The sequence below is a fragment of the Chiloscyllium plagiosum genome, unplaced genomic scaffold, assembly GCF_037043375.1.
Source record: "Chiloscyllium plagiosum isolate Xiang-an unplaced genomic scaffold, Cpla_swu_hap1 HiC_scaffold_43, whole genome shotgun sequence".
Classification (NCBI taxonomy): domain Eukaryota; kingdom Metazoa; phylum Chordata; class Chondrichthyes; order Orectolobiformes; family Hemiscylliidae; genus Chiloscyllium; species Chiloscyllium plagiosum.
In genome coordinates this window covers 25,882,320-25,904,822 of record NW_028270181.1, presented here as the reverse complement: position 1 = coordinate 25,904,822, position 22,503 = coordinate 25,882,320, and the positions used below count along the sequence as shown (strand labels likewise).

The following is a 22,503-nucleotide window of genomic DNA, read 5'->3' as shown; positions in this document are numbered from 1 at the left end:
TCTCTCACAGGCTTATCCTCCATTACACCCACCAACACACACACTTGACAAAGCTTCCACACATGCAAACACATACTCTCTAATGTGCACTCACATGCACACACTCACATGTACACTCTCTCTCATGCACACGCACACACATATAAGTCTATCGGTGAATTTGTATTTGCCGAATTATATTTGCAGATACATTCTTATGTGGAGCCGCAGAAAATGGGGGAGATACTAAACGAGTATTTTGCATCAGTAGTTACTGTGGAAGTGGATATGGAAGATATAGAAAGTAGCGAAATAGATGGTGACACCTTGCAAAATGTCCATATTACAGAGGAGGAAGTGCTGAATGTCTTGAAACGCATAAATGTGGATAAATCCTCAGAACCTGATCAGGTGTACCCTAGAACTCTGTGGGAAGCTAGAGAAGTGATTGCTGGGCCTCTTGCTGAGATATTTGTATCATCGATAGTCACTGGTGAGGTGCCGGAAGACTGGAGGTTGGCTAACGTGGTGCCACTGTTTAAGAAGGGTGGTAAGGACAAGTCAGGGAACTATAGACCAGTGAGCCTGACGTTGACGGTGGGCAAGTTGTTGGAGGGAATCCTGAGGGACAGGATGTACATGTATTTGGAAACGCAAGGACTGATTAGGGATAGTCAACATGGCTTTGTGCATGGGAAATCATGTCTCACAAACTTGATTGAGTTTTTTGAAGAAGTAACAAAGAGGAATGATCGATGAGGGCAGAGCGGTGGATGTGATCTATGTGGACTTCAGTAAGGCGTTCAACAAGGTTCGAGGAGAAAGTGAGGTCTGCAGATGCTGGAGATCAAAGTTGAAACTTTATTGCTGGAACAGCACAGCAGGTCAGGCAGCATCCAGGGAACAGGAGATTTGCTGCCTGACCTGCTGTGCTGTTCCAGCAATAAAGTTTCAACAGTTCAACAAGGTTCCCCATGGGAAACTGGTTAGCAAGGTTAGATCTCACGGAATAAAGGGAGAACTAGCCATTTGGATACAGAACTGGCTCAAAGGTAGAAGACAGAGGTGGTGGTGGAGAGTTGTTTTTCAGACTGGAGGCCTGCGACCAGTGGAGTGCCACAAGGATCGGTGCTGGGTCCTCGACTTTTTGTCATTTATATAAATGGTTAGGATGCGAACATAAGAGGTACAGTTAGTAAGTTTGCAGATGACTCCAAATTTGGAGGTATAGTGGACAGCGAATAAGGTTACCTCAGATTACAACAGGATCTTGATCAGATGGGCCAATGAGTCGAGAAGTGGCAAATGGAGTTTAGTTCAGATAAATGCAAGATGCTGCATTTTGGGAAAGCAAATCTTAGCAGGACTTATACACTTAATGGTAAGGTCCTAGAGAGTGTTGCTGAACAAAGAGACCTTGGAGTGCAGGTTCATAGCTCCTTGAAAGTGGAGTCACAGGTAGATAGAATAGTGAAGAAGGCGTTTGGTATGCTTTCTTTTATTGGTCAGAGTATTGAGTACAGGAGTTTGGAGGTCATGTTGCAGCTGTACAGGACATTGGTTAGGCCACTGTTGGAATATTGTGTGCAATTCTGGTCTCCTTCCTATCGAAAAGATGTTGTGAAACTTGAAAGGGTTCAGAAAAGATTTACAAGAATGTTGCCAGGGTTGGAGGATTTGAGCTATAGGGAGAGGCTGAATAGGCTGGGGCTGTTTTCCCTGGAGCGTCGGTGGCTGAGGGGTGACCTTATAGAAGTTTACAAAATTATGAGAGGCATGGATAGGATAAATAGTCAAAGTGTTTTCCCTGGGGTGTGGGAGTCCAGAGCTGGAGAGCATTGGTTTAGGGTGAGAGGGGAAAGATATAAAATAGACCTAAGGGGCAACGTTTTCACACAGAGGGTTGTACGTGTATGGAATGAGCTGCCAGAGGAAGTGGTGGAGGCTGGTACAATTGCAACATTTAAAAGGCATTTGGATGAGTATATGAATAGGAAGGGTTTGGAGGGATATAGGCCGGGTGTTGGTAGGTGGGACTAGATTGGGTTGGGATATCTGGTCAGCATGGACAGGTTGGACCGAAGGGTCTGTTTCCATGCTGTACATCTCTATGACTCTATTTTGCTCAGAAAATGCACAATCTGCAGGTAGTCAATACATGTAATATTTTGTAAATTCCACTTTGGAAATAGAACCAGTCTGACTCCAGATTGGGATACAGACACACTCTAACCTCACATCTTTAATGCATTGTCTGAGCTGAGATGTAACCTTTTGTTATAAAACCTTAAGTTATCTCGAGAAGGTGACTTAAAAGAAGTGCTGGGATTTACATATTAATGAACCGAAACCTGCAACCCATTCTAAGAGTTGGAAGACTTAACAACGATCCAGGTTTGTTCAATATATCATTTCATTTGCATGCACTGTAATCATTTACTATAAATTCTGTGTCTTATGATTATATACTCCATAACAACCTGATGCAGGAGCAGCGCTCCAAAAGCTAGTGCTTCCAAATGAACCTATTGGACTATAAACTGGTGTCGTGTGGTTTTTAAAGTTAAATATGGTAATTTGTCACCTAGCATCAGATAATTAACAACAAATACTACAGGATTGGATGAAATGTTAAAACAAAGTCCTATATACCTTCCCTAATGCGAATAAAAAATGCCAATAATTTCTATTGTTACAACACAGGTAAGCCCTTCTGCTAATTTAAATCAGCTACACAGAAAAAAATGTACCTCACACTGTAATCTGTTAAAATCCAAGAGGCAAAGAACTATCCCAGAGGTCACTATTTAACGTAAAAGTTAACAATTTTATTATTTAAGTCCAACCGAGAATATTAAAATCAAAGACTATTTACCAGTCCTTTCTCTTAAACCTATCTTTTACAATACTGATCTGATAAAAAAAACCCCGATTAAGATTTACAACAAAAAATCATGTTTCAAAAACCAGTCAGATTGTCCAATGTCCTTTGTCGATTTTCCTCTGTAGATTTTCTCCAGGTCGGTTTCGATGTTCTGCTGCACAAACTTCTTATAGATAGGTACCTTTAAAGAGCTGTTCAACTAGTAGTGTATATTTGTGGATGTCATTGGCAGTTCTTTTTCTAACTGTTCAACATGTCTGGTTTTATACCCCAAAACATCAGATTATTTCATTAATTTTAATATTATCAAACTACTAAATTCAAAGTTGATTGGATTTTGGTATATTGGGACATAATTTAAACTGATTGGCTGAATTTGAATTTATCTTTGTTTCATGGCAACTCAACTGCAGTTATTTGTTTCAACCAAGTGTTACATTTTTACTTTGTTCAGGACTCTGTGAGCTTTGTCAGTCCTAGTTAGGTTTTCAAGGTACAGTACACCTCTACACCTTCATAACACCATCTCCTTTTTCATCTGGGGAGCTCTGAAGTTACTAGTCCTACCTTTGCTTTTGAGCAAATATACCGCATCTTAACCATCTCTTCTTTGAAGTAGACCATTGCTCAGTTGCAGTTTTTCCTGCCACCCTTTCATTCCATTCTACCTTGCCTAGCTTTGTTCTTGCCCATAGAGTCATAGAAATATACTCCACGGAAACAGACCCTTCAGTCCAACTGATCCATGCCAACCAGATATCCCAAATTAATCTAATCCCATTTGCCATTACTTGGCCCATACCCTTCTAAACCCTTCTTATTCATTTACCCATTCAGATGCCTTTTAAATATTGTAATTGTACCAAACTCCACCACTTCCTCTGGCAGCTCATTCCAGACATGCACCTCCTTTGCATGAAAATGTTGCCTCTTAGGTCACTTATAAATTATTCCCCTCTCACTCTAAACCTATGCCCTCTAGTTCTGGATTTGCCCAACCTAGGGAAAATACCTTGTCTATTTACCCTATCCACACCCCTCATGATTTTCTTGACCTCTATAAAGTCACCCCTCAGCCTCCGACCCTCCAGGAAAACAGCCCCAGCCTATTCAGCCTCTTCCTATAGCTCAAATCTCCAACCTTGGCAACATCCTTGTAAATCTTTTCTGAACCCTTTCAAGTTTTACAACGTTCTTCCTAAAGGAGGGAGACCCCTGAATTGCACACAATATTCCAAAAGTTGCCTAACCAATGTCCTGTACAGCCACAACATGACCTCCCAACTCTTATACTAATGCTCTGACCAATAAAGGAAAGCATACTAAATGCCTTCTTCACTATTCTATCTACCCGTGACTTCACTTTCAAGGAGCTAACCTGCACTCCAAGGTCTCCTCGTTCAGCAATATTCCCCAAGACCTTACCATTAAGTGTATAAGTCCTGCCCTGATTTGCCTTTCCAAAATGCAACAACCCTCATTTATCTAAATTAAAGTCTATCTGCCACTCCTCAGCCCATTGGCCCATCTAATCAAGGTAACCTTCTTTGCTGTCCACTACATCTCCAATTTTGTTGTCATCTGCAAACGTACTAACTAAACCTTCCATGTTCACATTCAAATAATTTATATACAGTAAATGATGAAAAGCAGTGGACCCAGCACCAATCTTTGTGGCACACCACTGGTCACAAGCCTCCAGTCTGAAAAGCAACCCTCCACCATCACCCTGTGTCTTCCACCTTTGAGCCAGTTCTATACCCAAATGGCTAGTTCTCCCTGTATTCCACGTGATCTGCCCAGTTGAAGTTAGTTTCCTGCCAGTTGATTAATCTTACTCTGGATTGACCATTATCATTCCCCACCATCACCCTGAACCTTAGGATCCAACAATCACTGACTTCTAAATGTTTCTGCAAGGACACCTGATCCATTTGTTTTCATTTCCAAGAACCAGATCCAACAATGCATCCTTTCTTGTTGGATACATATTACTGTCGGAAATTCTCCTGAATACAAGCTGGAAATATTCTCCCCTTTTCCAGCCCCTTACTCTACCAGAATCTGAGCCTATACTTGAGTAATTTAAGTCCCCCATTATAAATAATCTACAATGTTGATATGTCTGTAATTTCTTTGCAGAGTTCTTCCATCTAGTTTGTGGTCTATTGTTCACACTCAACAGTGGAATTGAATGTAATTTTTGTTTTTCAGCTCTAGACAATGGCTTTTGTTCTTGAACCCTCTTTAACATCCTTTTTCTCTCACATGACATTGCCCTCCTTAACTAATACCTCCACCACTCCTCATTTTCTTATCGTTTCTTAGTACCTTGTACCCAAGAATATTTAATATACAGTCCTGACCTTCTTTACCTTCCTTGGATTAACACCAAAACATCATATTTTCACATAGCAATCTGCACCTATAACTCCCTGATCTTATTTACTATATGCCATGCATTCACATACAGTAACCTTAATTGAGACTTCATCACTCTCTTAATCTTTCACCAATAGTTTACTATTCTTTATGCTAAAGCTTTCTGTCTTTGTGAGCCCTGGTATTCTTCTCTAATAATCTCCCTTGGCTCCCACACCCCTGCCAAGGTAGTTTAAAGCCCAAGCAATAGCAGGAGCAAAAAAAACCCACAAGGTGCTCAGTCCCAGCTCTGTTTAGGTGCAACCTATCCATGTTGTACAGGTGCCATCTTTGCCAGAGGCAGTTCCAGTGCCCAGGAATCTAAAGCCCACCTAAAGTCTGCACAGTCCTTGTACTCATCTCCGTATTCTCCTTTTTCTATACTTACTTGCACATGCTATTGGGAAAAATGCAGGATCTACAATAAGAGAATTTTATAGGGGTCTGAACAAAGTAGGCAACAGTGAGATGTACTGCAAAATTGGGCAAAAAGTGCAGTGAGGCACATCGCAATGTCGTAATTATTTTACACCATCTCTTATGCTTTTCTCAATCAGCAATGGCGAGATTCTCGCTCGGCAGTGATGACATGCCAACTGATGGTCATTATTGCTGGTTAAGTGCCCTATTCACAGCACAAATTGTCTCACTAAGATTCAGATTCCTATCTTACCAATCTTGCCAAACAAGCTCAATATCAGGAAAACTCAACAAGAAACCAAAGCATGCGGATTCAGATTTTTGCTTGCTCAAACAACGTTCATGTTGGAAGTTGGGCACTGACATCTCAGATCACACTTCATGGATACTGGCCACACATTCGCAACATCCATGGACATTACCATCCAAAGTGCGCCAACTTTTAACAACCTTCCTGACATATCTCCGATTAACTTTTACATTTCAGTGGTAATCTAGGGACAGCAGCAACAACTATCATTGCAGCAAGAGCACCATGCGCTGAGGAACAAGACCCACCTCATGATCCACTTCTCATTATGAGTGAGGAACTGAAATCAGGTAGCACAACACCCATCCTAAATTTTTCTGCCCTACTGGGGCTAGTTTCCTCCTGAACTAAGAGAAAGGCACTTATTACAGGAGCTGGAAGTGAGTGGCACAGCTGTTACTTTTGATGAAGGTGTCCCAAGTGAGTGAGAAGGGAGCACAGATGGATGGTGTAGGGGGTTATGATGGGTAAGAGTGAATGGGGAAGATGTTGCAAGCAATGGTGAGAGTGGTAAAGTATGTGTCCTGGTTTGAGGTGAGTGTAGTAGCAGAGATATTGAGTGTGAGAAATTGGAGAGAAGATGGCGGATCTTACGCTGGCAAGGATGTTGAATTCCCTATATTGCTGGACGTTCCTCTTCTAGCCTGCTGTAACCTGCATGGCAACCTTGGACGAGGGTAGCAGAGTCTTGTGTTGTAGCCTTCACTCCTGGTCCGTGGGAAGAGGAAGGCTTATCTCTGCCCCACTCTGTCCAGCAGGACCTACAGGACCTTGCACATCATGGTGCCGATTTCCTCCTGTTTGCCATGTCTGGGACAAATTTCAGGAACCGTGCAGGACAGCTCCAGAGTAACTCTGCATGTCTGGGTGCACAATGGGCATTTTACAATGGAGTGCTGGCGCAAATGGTCCTGGTGAATTCTGGGTCGTTAGCTGTTGTGGGAACGTCGCTTGCTAAGATGGGGTAGAAATCGAACATGAGGGATGCTATAGGAGCATAGGTAATTAATGAGGCACAACACATTAGGCATTTCTCAAATCCCAATGCATCTTCGACTCAGCCAACAAATTCATAAGCCAAATATTTTCAATGTAGGGTAATACCTGTAGATGCATATAGCCTGTTAAGCCTGACCTCTCCAGTATCATTCTATATCGAAATATTTGGAACTCTTTCTTTTGTAAAGTCATAGAGATGTACAGCACGGAAACAGACTCTTTTGTCCAACTCATCCATGCAGACCAGATATTCTAACTTAATCTAGTCCCATTTGCTAGCCCTTGGCCCATTTCCCTCTGAACCCTTCCTATTCATATACCCATTCAGATGCCTTTAAAATGTTGCAGTTGTACCAGCCTCCACCACTTCCTCTGGCAGCTTATCACAAACATGCACCACCCTCTGCATGGAAAAGTTGCTCCTTTGTTCACTTTTAAATTATTTTGGAATGTGATAAATTTCACAAGGATGAAGTAACAGCTGATTTTCTTAATGAACTGGAATCTGCTGAATAATTTTAATTTTCAGTATAGTGGAAGATTCAATCATATCTCACCTTGAAGGCAATATTTGACCTTATTCCTTCACCTCTGATGCTTTGTGTTTTATTTCAACGTAATAAGAAAGTTTTCTTTTATTCAATAGATATCAGGTCAAGAATTCCCAAGCTCATATCATTTAAGAACTTTACAGTCAGAGAGCAAAACAAATTTTACTCACATCAGATCAGACCACATTCAAAGCCAAATGGCTTTGCATTCTCAGTAAAGGTATATAGGTTGAATTCTGAGGGATAAGTATTTATATGCTAGGAGCAAGAGTGTGGTGCTGGAAAAGCACAGCAGGTCAAGCAGCATCTGAGGAGCAGGAAAATCGACATTTCGGGCAAAAGCCCTTCATCAGGAATGAGGCTGGAAGCCTTTGGGATGGAGAGATAAATAGGTGGGGGGTGGGGCTGGGGGGAAGGTAGCTGAGAGGGCAATGGATGGATGGAGATGGGGGTAAAGGTGATAGGTCAGAGAGGAGGGTGGAGCAGATAGGTGGGAAGGAAGATGGACAGGTGGGGCAGGTCATGAGGATGGTGCTGAGCTGGAAGGTTGGAACTGGGGTAAGGTGGGGGTGGTTGGGGGGGGGGAGGGGAAATGAGGAAACTGGTGAAATCCACATTGATGCCATGGGGTTGGAGGGTCCTGAGGCAGAAGATGAGGTGTTCTTCCTCCTGGCGTTGGTTTGGAAGGGAGAAATATACCTCAGACATATATTTCCCTCCCCACCCCTATCGACTTTCCGTAAAGACTGTTCCCTCTGCAACTACCACATCAGGTCCATGCCCCCTAACAACCCACCCTCCCATCCTGGCACCTTCCCCTGCCACTGCAGTAATTGCAAAACCTGCGCCCACACCTTCCCCCTCACTCCGTCCAAGGCCCCAAAGGAGCCTTCCACATACATCAAAGTTTTACCTGCACTTCCACACGTCATTTACTGTACCTGATGTGGTCCCCTCTACATTGGGTGGACAGGACGCCTACTCGCAGAGCACTTCAGATCTCCGGGACACCCGCACCTATCAACCCCACCATTCCGTGGCTGGACACTTCAACTCCTTCTCCCACTCTGCCGAGGACATGCAGGGCCTGGGCCTCCTCCATCGCCACTCCCTTACCACCTGACGTCTAGAGGAAGAACACCTCATCTTCCGCCTCAGGACCCTCCAACTCCATGGCATCAATATGGATTTCACCAGTTTCGTCATTTCCCCTCCGCCCCAAACCTTACCCCGTTCCAACCTTCCAGCTCAGCATCAACCTTATGACCTGTCCCATCTGTCCATCTTCCTTCCCATCTATCTGGTCCACCCTCCCCTCTGACCTATCATCTTTACCTCCACCTACATCTGTCTATTGCACTCTCAGCTACCTTGCCTCCATCCCACCCCCCTCCCCTTTATCTCTCCACCCCCCGAGGCTCCCATCCTCATTCCTGATGAAGGGCTTTTGCCTGAAATATCAATTTCCCTGCTCCCCAGATGCTGCCTGACCTGCTGTGCTTTTCCAGCATTACATTTTTGACTCTAATCTCCAGCATCTGCAGTATTCACTTTCATCTATATGCTAGGTCCCAGTGTTGATATGATCAAATCCAGTTCCATTGCATGTGGAAATAAGAAATATGGTCCAGTATTCACATTTTGGGACATACTGCTCTTGGAATTCTCTACCCTAGAGTGCTGCGAAGGCTCAGTAATTGAGTACGTTCAAGACAGAAATTGATAGATCACTAGATATGAAAAGGTATGGGCGGCATGGTGGTTGGCACAGCTGCCTCACAGTGCCAGAGACCCAGGTTCTATTCCAGTCTCAGGCAACTGTGTGTGTGTGTGTGTGGAGTTTGCGTGTTCTCCCTGGGTTTGCTCCAGCTTCCTTCCACAGTCCAAAGATGTGCAGGTTAGGTGAATTGGCTATGCTAAATTGCCCATAATGTTCAGAGATGGGTAGGCCAGGTGCATTAGTCAGGGGAAATGTAGAATAATAGTGGTAGGGGAATGGCTTCGGGTGGGATACTCTTCAGAGGGTCATGTGTGGACTTGTTAGGCCAAATGGTGTGTTTCCACACTGTAGGGTCTCTATGTATTAAGGGAAACAGGGATAATGCAGGATGACTTTTTTTATTCATCCATGGCTAGGCCCCACGATTATTGCCCATCCTTAATTGCCCAGAGGGCAGTTAAGAGTCAACCAAGTTGCTGGGTCTGGAGTCACATGTAGGCCAGACCAGATAAGGATGGCAGTTTCCTTTCCTAAAAGACATTTGTGAACCAAATGGGTTTTTCCAACAATTGACAATGGATACATGGCCATCATTAGACTCTTAACTCTACATATTTATTGAATTCATATTCCACCATCCACCGTGTCAGGATTCGAACTCGGGTCCCCAGAACATTATCTGGGTCTCTGATTTAACAGTCCAGCAATAATACCATTAGGCCATTGCCTCCCCCCTCAATGGTGTCAAGCTTCTTGAGTGTTGCTGGAGCAGCACTCATCCCGATTTGTGCCTTGTAGATGATGGACAGGTGTCGGGGAGAGGTGAGTTACTCACTGCAACATTCTTAGCCTCTGATCTGCTGTTATTTATCTCTCAGCCCCTCTCCCCACCCCAACCCCCAACAAATTCCTGATGAAGGGCTTATGCCCGAAATGTTGATTCTCCTGCTCCTCGGATGCTGCCTGGCCTGCTGTGCTTTTCCAGCGCCACACCTTTTGGTATTTATATGGCTAGTCCATTTCAGTTTCCACTTCGGTAACCCATAGTGGGGGGGTGGAGGAGGGGGAGGTTTGGAAGTGGCAATGAGTGGCAAAGGGCCATAGTTAGTTTCTCCCTTGTCATTGCCTGTCATTTGTGTGGTGTAAATGTTACTTACCACTTGTCAACCTAAGTATGGATATTGTTCAGATCTTGTTGCATATGAGCATTAACTACATCAGTATCTGAGAAGTCACAAATGATGATGAACATGGTAAAATCATCAGCAAACATGCCCACTCTGACTTTATGATAGATGGAAGGTCATTGAGGAAGCAGTAGAAGACAGTTAGACCTGGGATATTATATTGCAGAATTATTTAAAGATCTCTTTTTCACTCTGCTTTTGACATTCAGTCTGCTGGCGATATTGACATGGGAGAGGCTAGGTGATCTGTCTGGTGTTCAGTCAACATGTGATACCAACATTCAATTAGTGTAATTGCTAGTGCAATTCAGTTTGTAGCTCTTTTCCTTTAATAAACTTCTTCACATAAAAAAGGTTTGTAAAAGTGGAGAGTGAACCAGTCTAGACAACGAACACTACTAACTTAACCTTTGAGTCCAGGTAGGGCTGCAAATGCCAAAGCTCCTTATTATCCTGATGGCAGATGCAATCTTAGAAGAAGGATAGAGTTAGCCTGAAGTAACTTTATGAAGATGAAGTGTGGGTTAACAAGAAACCTCAAACCTTTGTCAAAGAAAAGACTTATAGCATTCTATTTTGTTACACTCTTTTCATCACGTACCTCAGAAACCTGGACAATATTTGAAAAAAAAGAGGGCTAGCGAGTTTTGAGAAGATTTATAGCTCAGGTTGAGGTTCTAGATGTAGGTTTGTTCACTGAACTGGAAGGTTCATTTTCAGATGTTTCATCACCATACTAGGTAACATAATCAGTGAGCCTCCAGACCTGTAAATGAACCTTGCAGCTCAGCGAGCAAACCTACATCCAAAAAAGAGGGCTTTCAATCCTGGATCTAAGACGTGAGCTAAAAATTCCATATATAGACCAGAAGAAAAATGAAGAGGTGCTTAAAACTGCAGGAGCAAAAAGAACTTTAAAAAAGGACATCCTGAAAATTAAATGTCCGTATTTGGGCCATTTGATCAGAGCTGAAAAGCCTCTTCTAGAGGGTAAATGGCAGCTGAAAGAGGGGTCAACCTCAACACTGTTGGAAGATGGAAGTCACAGAGCAGTTACAGATGAGCGACAGTGAATGTGAGGATGTCGCAAGACAGACAAATGTGACAAACTGTGATAGCAGATCTCCCAGCAAAAGCACCTACAACCTACCCTGGTTACAGATATAGAATGAATGTTAGCAGGTTTCTCAATATAATCCCATGAGAGGAACAGGTTGCAGAATTCATTAATATAAGAAATAACTGTAGACACTGATGACAGATGTTTTTTAATCCCATCTTGTTGATTAGTTTCTTGATGTATCTGTCCATTCATGACTGCCTTTCAACTTGCAACTGGCATCATAACATTCAGTGCAAACCTGGTGAATGGAAAAATAATGGAATTTAGACAGAAGATAATCACAAAATTCTTTTCGTACCACCCCCACCCCCAAACCTACTAGTTACAAAGTAGGGGCTGTTGTGGCACAGTGGCAGCATCTTGGTCAGAAGCTTTGGATTTGAGTCTCACATCAAGATTTGTTGGCCAGAAAAGGTGCACAGATAACCTCAAAATTGGAGAACTGTCAGCCTGTAGGTCCTTCTAATCTACCTGAGGACAGGAGGTAACAGCAAGAGAGTTTCCTGGTCAGCCATCCTGTAGTAGACAATGCCTAACCAGTGCAGTGCTTTGTACATAAACTTGGACCAATCTAGTGAAAATCTTTGTTCCAAACTTCAGAAATGAGAACAGGAGAAAAGGCATATCTTCAAAAGAACAAATAAATCTGGGGTTCAGCATGACCTCAACCCTTCACCCTGACATGTGAGCTCCATGAGAACTGTCTGCCCACTTAACCATAAGGACATCACTTGGTTTGATCCTGGCAAGATATTCCAGTCTGATCTGGTTCTTGTCCAACATCTAAAAGTTGTGCATACGTGCATTCACATATGCAGAGGAGCATCTACATATGCACCATACTTGAAGGCAAAAGTTGCTTTAGCCCTCGTGAAAAGGTCAGCTAACTCAGCACAAACTGAGGATGGACTTTCTAGAACCACACCATATGATGCCTTTCCTAAGTAAGCACTCAATAAACCTTTTTACAAAGGAAAGGGATTTTTTTTTCTTTAAATGCTCCCCCACCCTCCCTCACCAACAGCCTCCCAAACAAAACTCCTGCTTCTTTTCCAAGAATAGGAACTCCTTGCTCAGAATAATTTCACAGATGCCAGTTTCCCTCCAAATGTGGCCTTTCACTCCCATAAGCTAGAAGGGTGAACTTTAGGATAGGGGAAGGATATTGGTTTCTGGAAAAAAAATCAAACATTCTGAAGCCAGCATAATAGAGTACATGAACTCCAAATACAATTAAACCTTGAATTTACTCTCCACATCCCTACTTTTACTGATAACTGAGGAACTTCAATTATCCAAATATTGATTATCTGAACTTCAGGTTATCCGAAGAAGTTTTCAAGGTCTGCAAAAGCGTTACATCAAAGAGGCAAGTGTATTTGACTTACCTGTACTGAAGAAGATGTGAAAACGCTGGCAAAAACAAAGAAACACAAGCAGCTCAAGCATCAGTGACTAGGTAAGGTTGTTACGCAGCCCTTTGCAAAGGTAAGTGTTTCACATTACTACACAGGTATTCCCGTCACCTTTACCAGCCTTCATTAAAAAAAAAGGCCGAGAACATAAACGCATGTGCAAGTCAGTGCTTCTATCTTCCTATCGCGAGACTGCGTTCCTGGAAACTGACACATGCTGCTGCGATCGTAGAAGCTGTTCGGGACCTTGTTTAATGCTGTCTTCACCACTCTTTCCCAAGTGGTAACTACTGCTGCATTTTTTAAAAGTTCTCTCCTGTTATCATTGCTTTATTTTGTTCATCATGTGAAATCTGTGTCCTCTTACACTCAATACATCAAAATTATAGATTTAAATAAATTCTCCAGTAGAGATCAACATTAGATCAGCATGGCTTCCCTTGTTTAAGGTAAAATCAATTATGTGAATAATCAATTATCCAAACAAAATAGTTCCCACCCATCTCGTTTGGATAATCAAGGTTCCTGTTTGTAACAACAAATTGGGTAGGAGTAATTGATTAGGTAGAAGGCTTGAAAGAACTATCTCTGAATATACTAGTGTCACACTTTTCCATTTCACTCACTAATCAATCTTCTCCTTTCAATGGTGCCAAATCAGAGTCAGATTTGCATCTTGTGCCCATGACCACTGATAGTGGTTGAGAATGATTGGATCTACAGTAAAACTCGCCAGGAAATAGTAGTGTCAGTAAATTGAAAATGCGGGTTAATGAGGAATTTAATTATTCCAAAGGAATAACCCTCAGTGCATGCTTGAAACTCACAGTATTTTCATACTGAGCAAATAGATGAAACAGAAGGTTTCCTGATGGCTATGGCAATGATTCCGAGAGACTGGGAATGTCACGGTTTCAATCATCAGTTCGTCAAAAAGGAAGTCAAGCAATGGGAACAGAAATACACAAACCAACATTATTTACACTAATTGTGTAAAAACACGGCTTCCCAAAGTGGAAGTTGAGACCCTGAATGAGTGTGGACATTCCTGTTGGTTCAACAGTCAGTTGTTACTATTTTGAACATGAATTTCACTGTGTTGTATGTATATACACAAGCTGATATCTTAATCATTCCTAGTAAGAATGGCCTCAAAGTACAAACACAGTACGGGTCATGAGTATATCTAGTGAGTGAATTGAAGATATGTGACTCTAGTACACTTCTGAAGTTTAGAAGCAAATTTATCAGGACAGAGTAGAGGGTTCTAGGCTCAGTGTTAAACCAGTCCTACACATGACCTGTTGCTGACTCTTAGTCCTGGAAGTGGGAATCTGACTGATCTCCCAGCACTGACAGTCCTGTAGCTCAACAAATGCACAATTCATCACTAACAAAGGAAAGGGAGTTACTCCACAAAATGGACTCACCATTCTCAAAAATGTCCATGGTTGGAGCTGCCAGCTGAAGTGGGGGGTTTGAAGTCTCAATGACTCTGAGCAAGGCAGATATTTCAGCCTCCAAGTGATTGACCGTTCGTTCTATATTCTGAAGTAAATGAGAGAGAAGGACAGAAAGAAAAAAAAGCAAAAATCAATACAGGCTGGTATGATAAAAAAAAGTGACATTCCACAACCTCAAGATCTGCCAAAATACTTTGCAACCAATGCAAAACGTTTGAAATGTAGGAATCATGGAGCCAGTTCCTCCTTATTGATCAGATCTCTGACCCATTGCATTTTTCTTCATATTCAATTTCTTTCTATCTTCCATCTTGTGATAGACCATACCTTTCATTCCTTCCTCTCCTTTCACTGTCTAAAACCTCTAACTATTTTCTAGTTCTAATAAAAGGCTATCAAACTGCGATATTAATTCTAATTCTTTCTCCACTGATGCTGTGTGACCCATAACTATCTGTTATCTTAGACGATTAAGAAATGCAGTATCCTGGCCTCATTTCACATCACTATAACAGATCACCATGTCATTGTCGCAAAAGCAAAATACTGTGAATGCTGGATATTGAAACTAAAACAGAAAACATTGGCAAACAGGTCAGACTACATCAGCTGGAAGAGAAAAGCAGAGTTCACATGTTCATCAGCTTTACTACAATTTAAAATCTCTGCAATCATTCATGATAATATAACCAATGCATATTGTAACCTAGAGTTGCTGTACTTAAAATAGAAAATGGGTTTTGTTACCTTTTCTACAATATCCAACCGTTTGTGGAGAGCTTTGTCATGTTCACACCAGTCTCTGGCATCTCTTTGGGGGTATCCTGCTGGAACAAACAGTGTTATTGAATCAAAACACTCTTCTTTCTCCGCTGCGCAACTTCTCTCAGCACGGTGGCTCAGTGGTTAATACTGCTGCCTCACAGCGCCAGAGACCTGGGTTCAATTCCAGCCTCGGGCAACTGGCTGTGTGGAGTTTGCATGTTCTCCCTGTGTCTGCGTGGATTTCTTCCCGGTACAGGTTAGGTGAATCGGCCATGCTAAAATTGCCCATATTATTCAGGGATGTGTAGGTTAGGTGCATTAGTCAGGGGTAAATATAGGAAAATAGGGTACAGGAATGGATCTGTGTGGGTTACTCTTCGGAGGGTCAGTGTTGACTTGTTGGGCCGAAGGGCCTGTTTCCACACTGCAGGGATTCTAACTCACTCTTTTTTTCTTTTTCCAGAAGTTTAGTTAGTAAACATCTATACCAGATGTAACTCAATAAAAGAAAGGTCTTTTTTTGTTAAAGTTAATATTCCACTGTATTTTAAGTGCTGTGCTATATCATTGTTATTTATCATAACAAAGTGTTTCTTCAGGGACAAAAATGAATGTTTGGAAAATTCTAAATGTGATTGAAAAACTGCTGACATGTATTACTTGTTACAGCAACAGCATTTGACTTTGTCCTGTATTGTTATTTAGCTATCTTACCAATAGGAATTAGCAAATTACCACATTTATACTGTGGTAAATAGAAGTTTATCCAGTTGAGGTAGTTCCCCAGTCCCACTCAGCCAGCAGGGATCCAAGTTTACATAGAGCAAAAGATTGGCCTTATTAATACAAAATTTCCAATTAACAGGAACCACTTGTTGCATCACTGGTAGGGATTTTTTTTTTAATAAACCAGACAAATTAAATCAACACTTGGAGTATGGGTTAATCAATGAAAAGCAGCAGCACAGATATGTTAAAGGTTACAAGTTAATTGTGTATTTCAGTAACTTGATGTAATTGTTTGATACAGTGACAGGGTATGCTAATGAAGATCATTTGATGGATGTGTGCAAGGACTTTTTCACAGGACACTTAGTAAAGTACTGCCTCACAAACCTGTTAGCAAAATTGAATTGTAGGAGCGTAAAGGGACAGTAGCTACATAATTGGTGAAGGATCAGAAAGCAGTTTAATGGAGAACAGTTTATTTTTAATGCTGTCTATCAAAGTTAGTATTAGGCCCATTGCTCTTTTAGATATATATTAACAAAAGGAAAAAAAAGACTTGCATTTATGTCGTGCCTTTCAGGACCGCAGAATGTTGCAAAGCTCTTGACAGGCCCTGAAGTACTTTTTGAAATGCAAGTTAGGAAACACAGGCATGAATTCACACAGAGCAAACTCTCACAATATGAAAATGATAAGATAATCTGTTTTGCGATGTCAACTGATGTGTAAGTATTGGAAATAACTTCCTTTCTCCTTCAAAATATCTTTTTTTATTTGTGAGTAGCACAAGGCCAGCATTTATAATCCACCCCTAAGTGAATTGTGACATGTTAAAATAGTAACATGAGATCTTCTACATCCATGGTTTCATTTGGTTTAATGTCTCTTCCAAAGATGCTTCCTAGGTACTGGGCTGCGGTGTCCTCCTTGATTTTTGTGCTCAAGATCCTGAATGGTACTTGGACCTACAACTTCTATGACTCAGAGGCAAAAATGCCACTAACTTGAGCTTAAACCTTATGCCAGAAAGGGCAGAAAAAGCTCAGTACATCTGACATCTGGCAGCATCTGTGGAGAGAGGATCAGAGTTAACATTGAGTTCATCATGATTCATCTTTGGATGTACACATAACATTAGCTCTGATTCATTCTCGACAGATGCTGCTGGACCTACTGAGTTTCTAAAGCTAATTTCTGTTTTTATTTCAGATTTCCAGCATCCACAACAGTAGCTTTTGTGGCAGCCACATGACCTTGGGTTGAACTTACAGGGAATCCTTTTGAAGTTTACAGATGATACAAAACCACAGAAATATGGAAAGCAGTGAAGAGCACAATAACAGGAAGCAGGCATGGCAGGTAAAATAGGCGGACACATGGCAGATAAAGTTTAATGAAGAGAAGTATGAAGTGATTCATTGTAGGAGGAAGAATGAGGTGAAGCAATATAAACTATGAAGGGACGGAGGAACAGAGGGACTTGGGAATGTCAAGTCTTTGAAGGTGGCAGAACAGATTGAGAAGGCTGCTAAAAAGATAAATGAACACATCTTTATATATAGAGGAATGTAGTGCAAGAACAAGAAAGTTATGCTAAACCTTTACAAAACATTAGGAGAAAGTGAGGACTGCAGATGCTGGAGATCAGAGTCAAAACACTAGAAAAGCACAGTCCGTCAGGCAGCATCTGAGGAGCAGAAGAGTCGAAGTTTTGGGCATCACATTCCTGATGAAGGGCTTATGCGTGAAACATTGACTCTCTTGCTACTCGGATGATGCCTGACCTGATGTGCTTTTCTAGCACCACACTTCTTGACTCTTCACAAAATATTAGTTAGGTCCCAGTTGGAGTATTGTGAATAATTCTGGGTACTACGATGCAAGAAAGTTGCAACAGTTATAGAGAAGCTGCAAACTTTGCTGGAAAAGTACCATGGATGAAAGGCTTCAAATATCTGGAGAAACTCAAATTATTCTCCTGAAGGCAGATCAGGTTGAGAGGAGTTTTCAAAGAGTTGTTCAAAGTTTTGAATGGTTTCTATAGATGACATAAGGAGAAACTGCTTCCAGTAGCAGAATGATTGCTAACCAGAAGACAAAGATTTATGGCAATTAACAACAAAATCAAAAAATAAACAAGTAAAATATTTTATATACAGCCAGTTGTTGTGATCAGGAGTGCAACAGATTTAATAATTAGTTCTAAAAGAGCATTGGATAAACAATTGAATAAGAAATATTTGCAGACAATGAGGAAGGAGCAGCAGAGTGGGACTAATTGGACATTTCTTCCAAAGGGTTGACACAAGCACAATTGGCTGAATGGTTTCCTTCTGTGCTGTGTCATTGTATAACCCTATTTGTCCTATAATTGTATCATTGTCTTAACACTGGGAATTAGATGATTATTATTTATCATATTAAATGGAATTGCACTATTTGTTGTGGTTTGAGATCTACGTTAGTCATGAATCTACTAAATATGGCAATTTTGTGTGGGTGTCCCAACTGTATCTTAACGATAACCTACAGGCCTCACAACAAAAAGCCTAACAAAATTGCCATATTTAGTTTCTGAATTCCAATATAAATGATAGTAAACAGCAAAGACTCCAAAAACACTTGAAATCCAGGTGGTACTGCGCTGTGCCAGTCCCTATAAAACCCAGCAATAAAATTATTTCTGAAAATGTATTTTTGCCATTTTCAGATTTAATTTTACAGCAATCCTTCCTCTCTGAGACTTCCCAGTCCCTTAATCAGTTAATTTGTTAGATGAATGATACTGCACCAGGTAAATTCCAACATAGATCCTTGCTAGGCAAAGCAACAAAGTCTGATTATGCTTTTAACAGTAAATCAATTGAAGAAACAAAATGCATACATTAATATCAACAGTAACCCTTAAAAGTTTCCACTTGGACAGGTCAGGAAAGATCCTTTGTGCAGTGCAATACACTGGTGTTAACACCAGACGGCTCTTTCCACCACAGTAAACAAGACTCAGCCAAAAACCAACCATAGGAACTCAAACTAAAATTAGGGTTTGCCACTGAGACTGGTAAACCAAAGCAATTTCTTTACTGGATCTGAATAGCAAGAATGCTTAAAATACAAACAACAGGACTGTCAAGAGACATTATATTTAGCAGAGATCCAAAATCTATCCAAGTTATAAAAAAACAAAAGAACTGTGGATGCTGGAAATCAGACACAAAAACAGAAATTGCTGGAAAATCTGGCAGCATCTGTGCAGAGAAGTCAAAGTTAACGTGTCGGGTCAAGTGACTGTTCCTCAGAACTTCCTCAGTAGCTGGGAAAATGTTTTTTTTTAATGCAGAAGATAGGGTAGGGGGGAAGCAGTAAGGAGTAAACGATACATGGAGATATCTGGATTGTTAGACCTGAAATGTTAACTCCGAAATCTCTCCACAGATACTGCTAGACCTGCTGAGCTTTTGCAGCAATTTCTGTTTTTGTTTCAATCCATTAGGAGTTACCTTGCATAATGCAACAAGAGCAATTTAAATCAAAATAGAAGCATATTTGCAAGTGAAGAGATTATAATGGTGAAACATAATAAGAAAAAAATAATAAAAGTATGTTGTAATTGGGAAGTTTACAGAAATGATGATTATAATGTAATCCTTTAATAATTGGGATTTTTTTATAAGTGTGTAGTTAGGAAACACAAGTTACAATGAAGGAGAGAGATAATAATGATTATCCATTGTAATGAAGATGCTCAAATAGGAACCATCTTGGCTTTCTTTCCATGGAACAGCAATTATTACCCATCCATAATTGTCCTAGAACTTAGGGCGGCATGGTGGCGCAGTGGTTAGCACTGCTGCCTCACAGTGCCAGAGACCCAGGTTTAATTCCAGCCTCAGGCGACTCTCTGTGTGGAATTTGCACATTCTCCCCGTGGGTTTCCTCTGGCTGCTCCGGTTTCTTCCCACAATCCAAAAATGTGTAGGTTAGGTGAATTGGCCATGCTAAATTGCCCGTAGAGCTAGGTGAAGGGCTAAGTGTAGGGGAATGGGTCTGGGTGCGTTGCGGGTCAGTGTGGACTTTTGGGCTGAAGGGTCTGTTTTCACACTGTAAGCAATCTAATCTAAAAACTTATTGGCATACATGTACTAGGCAATTTCAAAGTCAAGTAAGAATCAGCCACATTACTGTAGGTCTGGAATCACATTTCGACAAGACCAAGTAGAGCAGGGTAAAAGGTCGGCACAACATCGAGGGCTGAAGGGCCTGTACTGTGTTTTACTGTTCTATGTTCAGTAAAGATGGCAGATTTCCATTCCTAAATGAGATAATTGAACCAGGTGGGTATTTACAACACTTGGTATTGGTTAGGTATGGTTGCCATTAGTTTAACTTTTAAATTTCATTTTGTTATTAAATTTAAACATCATCTAGCATGGTGGGGTTTGAAACTATGCCCCAGAGCATTAGTATAGAACTCTGGGTTACTGCTGCAGTGACATTATCACAATACCACTGTCTCCCACCACCCCTAAGCACTGTAATGAAGATTCAGGACTCAGAAACTAGCTTTGATTGGGCTGACCTGGTCTACATTTGACATTTAGAATTCTCAGTTTCTCTTCCATCAGCATATGTAGATATTTGCTTGTCCTCTCCCTTTAATCTGCCCTGATATGTTTTGGGGACTGAGACCTGTGACTCTCAGTCAACCCTGAGGAACTAAGGACTGTGGTCTCTCTGTCCTGGGACACAATGAACATTGAAACCACTATCTCCCAGGGTAACTCCCTGAACATTGTATTGAAAAAAAAAAGGGAGCATAGTCATCCTTGGGATACACTGAGGAACTGATGTGGGCACTGTCTCCCATAGTCAGTTGTGCAGCACACTGTGGACTGAGTTCACTGTCTCCTGTAATCATCCCTAGGTGCTCTGAAAACTAAGAACATTGCTTTCCATACTCACCCATATTAAAGAACTGGGATAGGGAGATGAATTTTAACCTAGTCTCAGCTGGGATATAGGTACAATGCCATATTGACGTCTCAGGTACACACCAAGCAACTCTGTAGTGCATGTACTTATACCTCCCTCGGCTATTGGGAAAACATTGAAACCTTCCAATAAAGGATTCGCCCTGGCGATTTTCTCCCCAGCCCCCAACCCTCACGCACATTCCTTTTACACAAAATCTGATTTCTCCCCGTTGCAGCTTTTAAAACCCATAATCCCAATTTTGAACGTTGCTGCTGGTTTCTCATCTGACACTTTTCCGTTCTTTTCCCTTTAATTCCTTCCTTTACTCTGTACCAAAAATTTCTCCTGTTCCTCAAAGATTGAAAACCAACACAAAAAAAGTAGTAAATTCAACCTAAGGAAATGTAGAAAAAAATACCGTAGTGTGGCGAGTGGGGGTGATGTAATGTTTACTTTAACCCGGGGGTGGTTGGATAAATAAATGCTCCCAAAATGCAAGAAACTGTTGAAAGAGCCGAACAATTCATAGAGTGATTCCAGTGACCGTCACCTACCAGTCGTGGCCAGACCCAAGAGGAGCAAAGCTGCAGACAAAACCCACACACCCCTCATGTCGTGCAGTAAATCCTTCTTTCTCCGTGTCTTCGCGATCCTAGCCCCGACACGATGAGACAGGCAGGGGGAGAGAGAGCGAGAGAGATGTGTGTGCTGGATATCCTCCAAAGTTCCAACCCCAAACTGCGCCCTTCCTATTGAATTGCTTACTGTGGTGATGTAAGTCTTTTAACCTCTCCTTCCCTAAGAGCAGTGACTGTGGTTTACCCGCTGCTCAAATCTTTTAATTTTTTTTATTATTAGCAGTTCTGGAAACTATATTGCTAATAGCTCACGTGAGATTGATTTTTCCTGGTACTTGCCAAAAAAAAGTCCGTAGACTCTCAAGAATAAAGGAAGGAACGTGTGTTAATTTTTGGTTTCACTGTGGGGGGGCGCAAAATTACAATTCCCTCACAGGTGGATCTGAACTATTCCATTCAAAGAAAAACAAACGAGATCCCTCTCATATCCTGGCTCATATTTACCCCTCAACCGATGACTCAAAGCGAATTAAATCGTCACGATCTAATTGCTGTTTGTGGAATCCTGCTAAGCACAAGTTGTCTGCTGTATTACAACAATAGTATCTGACCAGGGAGTATCGCCCTTCACTGTCAGTGAAGAATCATGGAACTTCCTTCTCAACAACACAGTGGGTGTACCTAACCACAGGCCTGCCGCTGTTTAAGGTAGCTACCAACGCCCTCTCAAAGGCAGTTAGGGACAAGCCTAGCCAATGTTGCACCCTGGCCAATGAAAGAATCAATTAATAGTCCCACCAGAGGTAGGTGCAGAGTGGCCATGAGATACTGGGAATTGCTGCTCGATTTTTCGGTTCCCTATCCTTCGAATATAATTTATCTCCCCCTCACCTGTTGTAATTCCTGGAAGAAGCACATAACTTTGACAGAGTAGTGCTGGAAAAGCACAGCAGGTCAGGGAGCATCTGAGGAGCAGGAAAATCAA

At 41.6% G+C, this 22,503-nt stretch overlaps 2 protein-coding genes across 4 annotated transcripts in view; one reads left to right on the top strand and one right to left on the bottom strand.

Moving 5' to 3' along the window:
* LOC122541770 (uncharacterized) overlaps window positions 1-22,503 on the top strand; it is an 85,237-nt gene that overhangs the window by 2,760 nt on the left and 59,974 nt on the right. Inside the window, exons 1-2 of one of the 2 annotated variants that reach the window (XM_087982549.1) lie at window positions 2,049-2,373; window positions 12,916-13,053. The gene's annotated coding sequence lies outside the window, so the exon portion shown is untranslated. Of the gene's footprint in view, window positions 1-2,048; window positions 2,374-12,915; window positions 13,054-22,503 lie in introns of those variants that run through there. The other variant, XM_087982548.1, reaches the window with a different exon arrangement.
* On the bottom strand, window positions 10,778-21,653 carry LOC122541772 (placenta-specific protein 9-like). 2 transcript variants are annotated; one of them, XM_043678734.2, is made up of 4 exons: window positions 21,495-21,653; window positions 15,220-15,299; window positions 14,440-14,557; window positions 10,778-11,832 (listed from the first exon to the last, which is right to left on the bottom strand). In XM_043678734.2, the coding sequence occupies exons 1-4, from the start codon at window positions 21,550-21,552 to the stop codon at window positions 11,822-11,824; spliced, it is 267 nt and encodes an 88-aa protein (XP_043534669.1). In that variant the 5' UTR covers window positions 21,553-21,653; the 3' UTR covers window positions 10,778-11,821. The 2 variants fall into 2 exon arrangements, with proteins under 2 accessions (XP_043534669.1, XP_043534670.1); XM_043678735.2 differs by having other exon boundaries at window positions 15,220-15,296; window positions 21,495-21,652.